This window comes from Euphorbia lathyris, chromosome 10, assembly GCF_963576675.1.
Source record: "Euphorbia lathyris chromosome 10, ddEupLath1.1, whole genome shotgun sequence".
NCBI lineage: Eukaryota > Viridiplantae > Streptophyta > Magnoliopsida > Malpighiales > Euphorbiaceae > Euphorbia > Euphorbia lathyris.
The window spans coordinates 65,325,532-65,337,628 of record NC_088919.1 but is presented as its reverse complement, the minus strand read 5'-3'; the positions used below and the strand labels follow the sequence as shown (position 1 = coordinate 65,337,628).

The 12,097-nt window shown below is 31.6% G+C and overlaps 1 protein-coding gene and 1 long non-coding RNA gene across 4 annotated transcripts; both read left to right on the top strand.

Moving 5' to 3' along the window:
- Positions 1-858: 858 nt before the first annotated feature.
- On the top strand, positions 859-4,561 carry LOC136209663 (short chain aldehyde dehydrogenase 1-like). The gene is made up of 2 exons (XM_066001213.1): positions 859-984; positions 3,460-4,561. Exons 1-2 carry the CDS (start codon positions 974-976, stop codon positions 4,268-4,270), a joined length of 822 nt encoding a protein of 273 aa, XP_065857285.1. The 5' UTR covers positions 859-973; the 3' UTR covers positions 4,271-4,561.
- Positions 4,562-7,774: 3,213 nt separating this feature from the next.
- Positions 7,775-9,885, top strand: LOC136209642 (uncharacterized). Of its 3 annotated transcripts, none has more exons than XR_010677614.1 (4): positions 7,775-8,253; positions 8,716-9,027; positions 9,116-9,235; positions 9,326-9,885. It is a non-coding gene; the product is annotated as an uncharacterized lncRNA (long non-coding RNA). The 3 variants fall into 3 exon arrangements; XR_010677615.1 differs by having other exon boundaries at positions 7,775-9,027; positions 9,326-9,450; positions 9,565-9,885; XR_010677613.1 differs by having other exon boundaries at positions 7,775-9,027.
- The last annotated feature ends 2,212 nt before the right edge of the window (positions 9,886-12,097 follow it).

Below are 12,097 nucleotides of genomic sequence, written 5' to 3'. Positions count from 1 at the left end.
TTATAAATATTAAATTTACTTTGTACAAGTACAACTATGAAAAACTTAATTATAAAATAGGCTTAATACATCACCAGCTTCCCGAACTTGTCCATAACAGTAGATTGACTTCCTGAATTTTGTTAGTATCTCACCAGCTCCTTAAACTTGCTTATTTCGTATTGCTAGCTCCCTAAACTTGTCCATAAAAGTAGATTAACTCTCTGAACTTTACAAGTGTCTCACCAACTTTTTAAATTTGTTTATTCCGTAACAACTAAATACAAAAACTTATTAAACCTAAATTCTAAAATTACATCTTCATTTATTCGAGAGGTAAATTTTCCGCTTCTCCTACCTTTCGACCTATTATAAGAGTTAGGGTTGCATGTTTGAGAGATCGAATGGATGAGAATCGAGAGTTAGTATTATGATTTTTTTATTTAGTTGTTACGAAATAAACAAATTTAGAGAGCTGATGAGACACTTGCAAAGTTCAGAGAACTAATCTACTTTTATGAATAAGTTTAGGAAGCTGGTGATACGAAATAACAAGTTTAGGAAACTGGAGAGACACTAATAAAGTTCAGAAAACCAATCTATTATTATGGACGAGTTTAGATACTGATAATGTATTAAGTCTTTTATAAAATAAAAATCTAAAATAATTACTGTACATCCGTGCATTGCACGGATTCATCACTAGTGTTTTTTCAACACTAGTGATAAAGTAAAATTGGAATCATTCATGAAAGTGATTTATATAATAAATAATTAGTTTTATTTTTCTATATTAAATCTGAACCATATATTATTGTCTGTCCAAAATTAAATCCTTAATAATCACATATTGATCAATAATTGCACAATAGGAGTTCCAAATAATTCAATTTTCTAATCTCATATATCCATATATATATAATATATATAATGATAAGGAAAACTTGAGAAGCTATATTTGGAGTTTCTTCAGTTTTTCACAATTATATACAACATGAGCAGAAGGTATGTAAATTCTTCCATTTTTCTTTTTCTGTTATTCCGATCGAGAAATTTTTATAGTACTTCGAAAGTAATATATTCGATCAATTAAAATCATTTTGTACACCATTGTAGGGGTGGATATAAAGAGGGTCTCGGGCCCTTCCGGCCACCGGAACTACCATGATTAGGGGTAGTTTCGGCCCCCTATCTGCACAAAATTTGATGACGGTCCTCCAGTCTCCAAATTTTTTTGATAGGATGCTAAATTAGCACCTCAAAATTAGCCCAAGTCCGGTTAGACTCTCTCTAAATCCAAAATTCTGATTTTTTTTTGGCCTGTTAGGCACTCCTTAAATCCAAATTTCTAAATTTTTGGACTGTTTGGTCTTCTTAAATCCAAATTTCTAATATTTTTTAGATTAATAGACCCTTACTAAATCCGATTTTTTTCTATTAGACACAATTCTTTTACATCTTAAGAATCTTAAACTTCTTAACCACTCAGATTATAACACGTGATATTGGAATATCCTTTAATTTGCTTAGTCATCACCTTCGATGACTTGAAAGAGAGAAAATAGTTAGACAGGGGGCCGGTAACCGGCGAACCCTCTCCGATACCTAAATTAGTATGAGGAATACGTAATTTAGGAAGAATGTAATAGTATTGTAGAATATGGAATTGTGTACCTGTTTTGTTGATTTTGACACCATTTATAGACATTTAAGTTTGTGATTGGTTACACGTGTCACCTTTAGCAATTTTTGTTTACACTGGCACGTGTAAAATCGGTTCCTCCAACCGACAAATTCTATATTCGCCACTGCCCAATTGTATAAAGAGAAAAATTTATATAAATGTGATATTAACTGATTCATCAAATTTATTATTCTTGGAGTACCTTAAGAAATTCCATTCCCATCCATAATTACAATAATTAAATTGATAGAAAATATTTGTTTTTCTTTTATATACGTATGAATCGATATTATTACATTCCAATTTTTTGGAATACCTCCGAAGAAAAATTCCAAATTAGATCCCAAATTGACCGGTTAGTATAAAATTATTCATGACTCCACTTATATTTTGTCGGATAGAAATCCATTTTCTAAAAGATACTCATTTTCGTGTTTTGGTTTTTATAATGATGTATTTAAGAGAAAATTATTAGAAAGTCCTGAACTTTTATGTTCTAGTACATATTTTGATATGTGCAGTGCGGATCAATTAATCTACATTTTTTTTTTTTGTAAGTGGTGTTATAATATAAATGTCAAAATGTGAATCGTAAATCCTCTATGTGACATACAAAATCTAATCCATAATTTAAGAACTCGTATTTAAGACTATATTAATTGATAATTAAAGGAGTAGAATTCAAATTTGTGCGTATTGTTTGTTTGCTGTTTGTGTTGTTTTTCGCGATACTAAGATGCATTTAACATGTGAAATAACAATTTTACTCCAAATATTTTCAAATAAGATCAGATTTGTTTTTATTTGACGAAAATTTTGAATATACTAATTTGAGAGTTAGAAATTGAAACCGTTTTATGCATTTTGATAAATTATTTGTAACTATGTAACACAGTAAATATTTAAATTTACAACTTTTGTTATGAGCAATGTATAGGTGACAAACTTTGTTGTTCACATAGACATAATTAATATTTAGAAGAAACAATTTAAATAACGATGAAACAATTCGTTCAAATTTTTTGTTACGTATAGTGTTAAATTAGATCTTGTGTGAGAATATTAGAGGGTAAATTTATATTATTTCGTAGTTTAGCTCTTTTTTTTGGGAAATGTGATACTTAAATAACTATGAAACAATTCGTTCAAATTTTTTTGTTACGTATAGTGTTAAATTTGATCTTATGTGAGAACATTAGAACATTAGAGGGTAAATTTATATTATTTCGTAGTTTAGCTTCTTTTTTGGGAGGAGGTCAATAATAATAAAAGCGGCCACTATATTATGGGCTTAGGCTTGCCAAAAATCTGGGTTTGAAAAGATTGCTCGTGGAATCGGACAACCTCGAAGCGGTCAAAATGATCTCTGATAATAAGACTATGTGTCTAGGTAGCCAAAATTTAGTTAAAGAGATCAAAAGATTGTGTGCTTCCTTTGATACCATCAACTTTGGCCATGTCTTTAGGGAGCAAAATCGGGTGGCAGACCGTCTTGCTGCTGAGGGCCATGTGAGGATTTTGGGAGTCTCAACTTTCTCTTCTCCTCCGGACTTCCTTTTTTCGTTACTTTCGGATGATCTGATGGAGGTTAGCTTTCCTAGGCTAATCCCGAGTAGTTTGTGGGGCTTTTGTTTGTTTTTTCTTTCCTTTTCCTACAAAAAAAAAATAATAAAGTGTAAAGTTTAGGGACTATAATGTTAAGTTTTAAAGTTCAAAGAGTCATAATGAAAGTAATTATAAAATTCAGGGGCCATGGGTGTAATTTACCCAAAATTAATCGTATGTAAATCTTGCAGGCTAGAAGGTAAAGTAGCTCTGATCACCGGCGGCGCAAGCGGAATCGGCAAATCCACCGTAAAGCTTTTCATCAAACATGGAGCCAAAGTAGTTATCGCAGATATTCAAGACGATCTCGGCTCCTCTCTTTCCAAACAACTCGGATCAGACGAAACCATCTCCTACATCCACTGCGACGTAACTTCCGATTCCGATGTCCAAAACGCCGTCGCTTTCACCGTCTCCAAATACAACAAACTCGATATCATGTTCAGCAACGCCGGCATCTGCGGAAAAAGCACATCCACAATAATCGCCACAGAAAACGAAGATTTCAAGAGAGTATTCGACGTCAACGTCTACGGCAGTTTTCTAGCAGCCAAACACGCCGCAAAAGTCATGATCCCGGCGAAAAAAGGAGCGATTCTCTTCACCGCTAGTAATGTCTCGGTGATCTGTATGGAAGGGATGCATCCATATACAGCATCGAAGCACGCTGTGGTTGGATTAGCGAAGAATTTGAGTGTGGAATTGGGGAAATTTGGGATCAGAGTGAACTGTGTGTCGCCGGGACCGATTGTGACGCCGATGTTGTGGATGTTTACGGGATTGACGGAGACGGCGGAGGGGAAGGAGAAGGTTGAGGAAGCGTTGTTGAGGGGCGGTGTATTGAAAGAAAGTGTGTTGGAAGGTGAAGATGTTGCAGAGGCGGCTGTATATTTGGTAAGTGATGAATCTAAGTATGTTAATGGAGTTAATCTTGTGGTTGATGGTGGTAATTGCCTTACTAATCCTAATATTGATAATGCTTTTAAAACCTTATCTTTGTGAACGGGTACCGCATCCGCGGGTGGGTTGTAAATCAGCTGAGTCTGCTCGGTGGTCGGCTCGATAAAAGTTTGGCTCGATTCGATTCGTTTTGTAAACGAGTCGTTCGTGAGCACGATTTACTAGCTCGGTTCATAAACGAGCCGAGCTTGAGTAGGCCAAAGTTTGGCTCGAAAGCTCACGAGCAGGCTCGAATAGAATATTTATGAACAAATTTTAATTTTGTAGAAAACTATATAGTTTTGTATTAGTTCACAGATATCTAAACTTAATATTATTTCATTTGCTATTAGATGAGTTCGTTCATAAACCTAATAAATGAGTAATAGACGAACTATTTGTAAGCATCTTGTTTATTTATTCACAAACTTTACTTGTGAGTTTGTTCATGTACACAATTAAAGAGTTATTTGCGAGCAAACTTCACAAATATAATTAACGATTTACTTACAAACAATTTATGGTTAGATAATTTTCTTAATGAATCAAGTCCAAAGTGGATTTTAGGCTCGAAACAAGCTCGAAGCTCGAGCTCGTTAGTTTTATAGTGAGCTGAGCTTGAGCAGGTCAAAGCTCGACTCAGCTCGATTATAGCCCTATCCGCGGGTACTCGACAGTATCCGATTCTAATGAGACTATCTGTACAATGTATAAAAGGGTATGAGACGGGTATGAGATCAAACCCATTACCCGTGAATTAAATGAGACGAGTATGAGATACAAAACATATACTCGTTCGGGTAATGAGACGATTACGGGTAATTAAAAAATAAACGAGTAAGAATTTGAGATTGACAATACTCGTGAGTACCCTACCCGCTGCTATCCCTATTTGTGACTTTATATTGGATTAATAAAGTTACTTCAAATTCTACTATGGATTGAGATTAGTACTATTCTTTCCATATGCCACGTTATAAATTGGGGATAATAATTATTAAGTTTGTGTATTGAATAATTGAATTGTATATCAAATCGTGTTTGTTTCCGATTATTAAGTTCTTGAACTTTGCATGTTTTAAGAATCAAACTTCTAATCAATTATTTTTTTCAAATGATTTTTGATTTTGTTGTGGATTGTATTTATTTAACTTTTCTTTTCTTGATGGTGGTAATTGCCTACTAATCCTTCTATTGATAATGCTTTTAAAACCTTATCTTTGTGACCCTATCTTGGATTAATAAAGTTAATTCAAATCCAACTATGGATCGGGATTAGTACTAATTACTATTCATTCCATTCAAATAATGTCACATTAGAAATTCGGATAATAATAATTATTAAGTTTGTGCATTGAATAATTAAATTGTTAGAAATATTCATATGGACCTTAATGACCAAGTGAATTTGGTCATTCACCGTTAGATCTAGGCTTATTAAATCTAAGTCGTAGGATGCTTTGAATCTCCACCTTAGAATTCTAATAAGCCTAGATCTAATGGTGAATGACCAAATACTGCATGGTCATTAAGGTCCATGTGATCAAAACCGATGAATTGTATATCAAATCACGTTTGTTTCTGATTTTCGAAGTTGCTTTTAGCGTTTGGCAAAAAGCATAATTAAGACTCTGAACTTTATCTGTTTTAAAAATTAAATATTCGATCAATTTTTTTTTCACATTGAGTCATTGATCATTGATTCTGTTATGGATCAGTCTTTATTTAACTTTTTTGTCGAGTTTGGGCGACACGCATTATTAAGTCGATTCGACCTATTGACGTGGACAAATAAAAAAAATAAGAGTTTATTAACTAAGATAGATAAAGAGTAAAAAGAAATTACAGAAATCAATTTCCAATAGGTTCTTACAAACTCGATCTTCTCCTCTTCTATTTTACGATTTCCAGCATTAGAATCGTCAAATTGAACTTTTCCCCTAATACCAAAATCCATATCTAACATGTTCTTCCAAGCTTGATTTCTAGCTTAAAAGAACCTAGTAGAAATCGACTTCTGTAATTTTTTTTACTTTTTACTTTCTTTCCCCTAGTTAAGAAAGTTATTTTTTATTTATCCACACGGAAGTGAGAATATCCACGTTAACAAGCCAAGTCCTTCAAAGGCTCGTGTTGCCCAAACTCGATGGAAAAGTTAAATAAGGACCAAATCCATAACAGAATCAATGATCAATGATTTAATCTGGAAAAACAATTGATCAAGGGCTTAATTTTTAAAACATATAAGTTCAAGGGTTTAATTACATTTTTTGACTTAGCTTTCTACTATTCGAAAAATAATTATATTATTTAATATATTATAAGCTCTTCCATTCCGATAATACCATATCACTAGAGTAATAATAAACTAGTTTTTGGCCCGTGCGATGAACGGATTCATTTTAACATATAAATATTAACAAAAATATAATCTAATAATTACAATTAATGAAATGTGCTATATAAATTAAATATTATTATTTTATTTTCACATTTATTTTAAATAATCTTTTATAGATAAATATAATAATGTATTATATATTATATTTTTTATCAGTAAAAAAAGGAGGAAGTGACACCTCAGGTCTATAATTACTGTTTTATATTATATATAAATATGCAGAGAATTATAAAAATTTTAGGGATTCATTTAAATTCTGTAGAACTCTTAGATATAATAGTAAGGATAAAATAATCTTTTTATAGATAAATATAATAATATAATTAAAATTAATATATTATATTTTTTATCAGTAAAAAAGGAGGAAGTGACACCTCAAGTCCATCGTTACTGTTTTATATTATATATAAATATGCAGAGAATTAGAGAGATTTTAGGGATTAATTTAAATTCTGTAGAACTCTTAGATATGGTACGGATAAAATAATCCTTTCATAGATAAATATAATAATATAATTAAAATTAATATATTATATATTATATTATATTTTTTATTAGTAAAAAAGAAGAAAGTGACACCTCAGCTCCATCGTTACTGTTTTATATTATATATAGATATACAAAGAATTAGAGAGATTTTAGGGATTAATTTAAATTCTGTAGAACTCTTACATATAGTACGGATAAAATAATCTTTTTATAGATAAATATAATAATATAATTAAAATTAATATATTATATATTATATTAAATTTTTTTATCAGTGAAAAAAGGAGGAAGTGACACCTCAGCTTCATCATTACTGTTTTATATTATATATAGAATATATAGATATGCAGAGAATTAGAAAGATTTTAGAGATTAATTTAAATTCTGTAGAACTCTCTATAAGAAAAAGAAAATGAAGAGTTAGTGACTGATTTTAAAGACTAAATGAAAAGCTGTCCTTAATTAATGACCTCAATCAGTCATTAAATGTATTAATAGTTGGTAACTCTGTCAAAATGTGGCCCCCACCTTTTATTCTCTCTCTAGCTACTAAATTCCCTGTTAAAAACTAAAAAGTTGAGTGGTTAAATTTATTTTATTAAAAAAAAGTAAAAGTAACAATCTTTTTTTCCAATAAAAAGAAAATAAAAAAGAAAAGAATTATTACTATTAACCCTTAAGATCCCGATCCCTCTTTTCTTCTTCCTCCTAAGACTATTCCTCTCTCTAACCCTAATTCTCCAGGCGGCGCTTTTCAAGAAACACAAATTCTTCTTCAACTCTTTTCTTCTCAATCCCAGAATTCACTACCTCATCCCGATCTCAAGCCTTGCCGCCAAACTTAGATCCTAGTCTCAGTCGATTAAAGAGAACGGAACTCCCGTTAGAAGTAGGAGTTAGAGCCGACTCGCCATGAAATTCATCTCTTAAAATGGAAGATCGAAGATTAAGGTAGAAATTCTGAAGTCGAACAGGATGAGGAGGAGCTAAAGGAAATGATGAAGGGTGTTGGTACCCATAAAAGTCTGTCGAAAAATCTCTAGACATGGGTGTCTTGTAGGAAGCTTGCACCTGGCTTGTGGTGGTTGCAGCTGTTGGAGGGCTATGTCTTCTTATACCACGTAGAGGAGGACAAGAGATCGGTTTTGGGTTTCAGGTAATTCTTCAAGTCTGTGTTTTCCACGGTTTCCTATTCTTTTTGTTTTGCTAAATATCTTTTGGATTTTGGTTATTAGTTGCAGGCTAGAAAAAAGCTTGTGGTTTCTTAGTTATAGATAATTAATTGATTTCGGTCTACGTTGAATGAGATTCATTAGGGGTTAGAATCAGGTGAATAGTAATTTTGATTAGCTGGTTTACTAGTCATTCCTCTTTCCTGAAATTAATTAGTTTTGTATTTATTATTATTGTTGTTGATTAGCTTTAGTTTTGTATCTATGGCTAAGTTCTTACTCCTCAAGATACCACTGTATTCCTCTTTCATTTCCCTCTGTTTTGCTGATTAATTCCATTAATTGTGTACTTCCCTAATCTAGGTTTCGGAAACAATTACCCCTAAATGGATTAATGTGTTTGGTTTCTCTTTGATTTTTCTATAAAAATGTGGGGGGAATGTAAGCTCCCAACATGAATTTAGATATGCTGTGAAGGAATTTCTGGATGCGATGTTGCAAAAGGCTCCAATGAGAGGACCAAATTGGCGAGGGTTTGCAGCAGAGAAAGCAACTATATTTGGTGCTACATCTTATAGCATGGATAATTGCTAGAAGATTTTGGACAAAGAGTTGTGTGAAACATGCCTCTCTTGTTGTTTACTCTGTATTGTCTTGCCTCTCAATAATGCAAGCTTGCATTCTGAATGATGGATATTTTCTCCATTATGCTGATTTCGCTTTCTGAATGATGGATATTTCCTCCTATGATAACAGAGGTTCGTGATTAGTTGTCGAATCGTTGTTGATGTTTGATTTTGAGATTTTTTGCCTCTTGTTTTTCAATTCGTTCTCTTACTTTTGCAGAAGAAGTATATACATATATAGCATTTTTTAGGGTATGCCAATGGTTTACATAACTGCAATTTGTTGGTCTGTGGTTTGGCAAACACACCTAGAAAACAAAGAACATAAAAGATTTGAAAGGTAATTAATTAATTAAGCAAATATGTATCATGTGGTGATATTTAGTAAGTGAATTGAAAAAAAAATGACTTGTTTCACTAATATTTGCAGGGGTGGAGGACTTGCAATTGTTAGATGAAGGGTTGCACTTCTTACAGTTCAAGCATGCAATAATACAGAAAGCAACAACAAATTTCAGTGGTATTCATAAGCTTGGAGAAGGAGGATTTGGTGAAGTATATCAATAATGAATGAGTTTAAATACCCATTTTGGTTCCTCCAATGATTCATGTCATGTATATTTAATCCTTCAATTTGTGAAATCTCATTTTTCTGAAATTGTGAATTAGGGGACCTTACCAGATGGTAGAGAAATCATATTGAAGCATTTGTACGTCAACAACAGGAGCCGAATTCAGGAAATTTGCAATGAAATGGATAATATTAGCAGAGCACAAAACAACAGCTTGGTTTGGTTTCTCGGTTGCTGCTTCACTAGTATAGGTTGTTTTCTTGTCTATGAATACTTAGCTAACAAAAGCCTTGACCTCATCTTATTTGTTAAGTTATACAACAACTTTAGTTTCAGGAATAGAGGTTGTTGTATGCGGAGTTCGCATTATTCATTTTGACATTAAAGCTAGCAATATTCAATTAGATTTAATTGCCTAGTGATATTCAATTTTTTTGGGGTTTTATGAATTATTTGTTTTTTAATTTCTTTTTTGTCTGAGTCATTATTTATTTTTCAATGTTATAATTAGTCATTATAGTTTAGTTATTTTCTCAATTGGGAATGACTCCCTTCAATCCACATTTAATATTGTGTTATTTTGTGCAAATTAATTAATTTTAAAATAAGAAAAATATATTCAGTTTAACGACGGAAACATTCGTCGCAAATTATGTCTATTCCGTCGGTATAGCACGGTTCGGGAATAAATCAGAAGCACAGTTAACGACCGCATTTTTTGTGTTTGCGACCGAATACTTAGGTCGGAAAATTCACGACTGAAGCTAAAAAATGGTCAGTAATACCTTACCAACCAGCTAGTTACTGACCGAACGGTTTCCGTCAGTAACTCATGAAATTCGGTCAGTAACCGTATTTAGGGACTGAATTGCGACTGAATCTTCAGTCCCTAACTGCTGATTTTCTTGTAAATAATCTTTTTATATGTAATTGAAGTTTTTTTTATGACAAAGGCTAAATATATATATGTAACATATTGAATTGATAAAGTCTTCATGTGTACCATTAGAAAAGTACTGATTGTAATAATTTATAGCATAATATATTGATGTTACTTCCATTTTAACATATATATTGTAATTCTTTTGTATCATAGATAAAATATTTAATTTTAATTGTAGTTTAATCCAAAAAAATAATCTTTTTTTATAGATAAATATAATAATATAATTAAAATTAATTAATTATATTATACTTTTTATCAGTAAAAAATGAGGAAGTGACACCTCAGCTCCATCGTTACTGTTTTATATTATATATAGATAAGTTTGTGTATTGAATAATTGAATTGTATATAAAGACTCATTTGTTTTTTTATTTCTTGAAGCCCATGAACTTGGTTTAAAAATATGATCGGTTCCCTTAAAATTTATATAGTGTCTCATTAGTATTATGAACTTATAAAGTGATCTGATTAACTCTTTAAATCTATAAAAAATTGTTCTTAAAAGTCTAAAAATAAAAAGTTAAATTGTTTTGGAGAATTAGAATCACCAATTAGATTTTTATTATTAAAATTTTGATTTTTTCTATAGATTAGCACAAATGGAAATGTATATTGCTTTAAGCAAATTTAAAAAGCTAATAGATCACCATAAGCAAATTTAAAGAGCTAATATATCATTTTAAACAAGTTTAGACAATCAATAAATTATTTTTCATAAGTTCAAAAGGATAACGAGGCATTACATTAATTGTGGGATGAATGATCTATTAAGCCATTATACTTGATATTTGTGAAAAGTAAACCTGATCAGAGTTCTGCCTTGTGAGGTACTGTTGTGATTGTTGGAGGACACTTCGATGTCAAAATCAATACTGGGATTAAGAATAATAATAATAAGGGATAAGAGCTTTTTTAGTAGGCGGTGAAGCTCTTAGCCTAGTGGTTGAAAGTTTACCTATGACTAGGGAGGTCATGGGTTCGTATCACATCCGGGTGGGGTTGAGATTTTTCTTTCTTCTTTAATGTAGCGCATTGTGCGCAATTTTTTTTTTTTAAAAAGAGATTTTTTAGTAATAAAAAAGCATACTTCGAATACCTTGGGATTGATATATTTATATAGATTTCTGTAACATTTGAGTATTAGTGATGTTGTACATGAACAATCATACCATTGATGTTCTTTATCACATTCATTTCTTATTCCTGGTATAAAGACAATAGTCCCACTCAATTGGATCCTAATGACCAAATAGAACTTGGTCATCCTTAGATCCAACCAATTAATAATCCTACAGTTAGCAATTTGTTATTCAATTTAATATTAGAAAACAGATTTCTATTTTTTTTTATCCTTTTTATGTATTAATCCTAATTAAACCTAAAAATAAGGAACAAGTTTAGGAGAGAGAGGAAGAATTTCGCAGGAGCAGTTCAGGAGAACAAGATTGACTCAAGTGCTTCGAAATTGTGAATTCGAAGAAGATTGGCTTAAGTGCTTTCTTGTGGAAGATATTGTAGAAGGCTCAAATGCTTTCTTGTGGAAGATGTTCTACAATATCGAAAGAACTTTCTTAATCATAGATCTTCAATTTTTTTGAGAGAAATTTTCTGTAAAGTCATGAAATTCAATCGAAATTGCAAAGTCGAAGAAGAAGAATTCGAAGAAGAATCGAGTTTGCCTCCT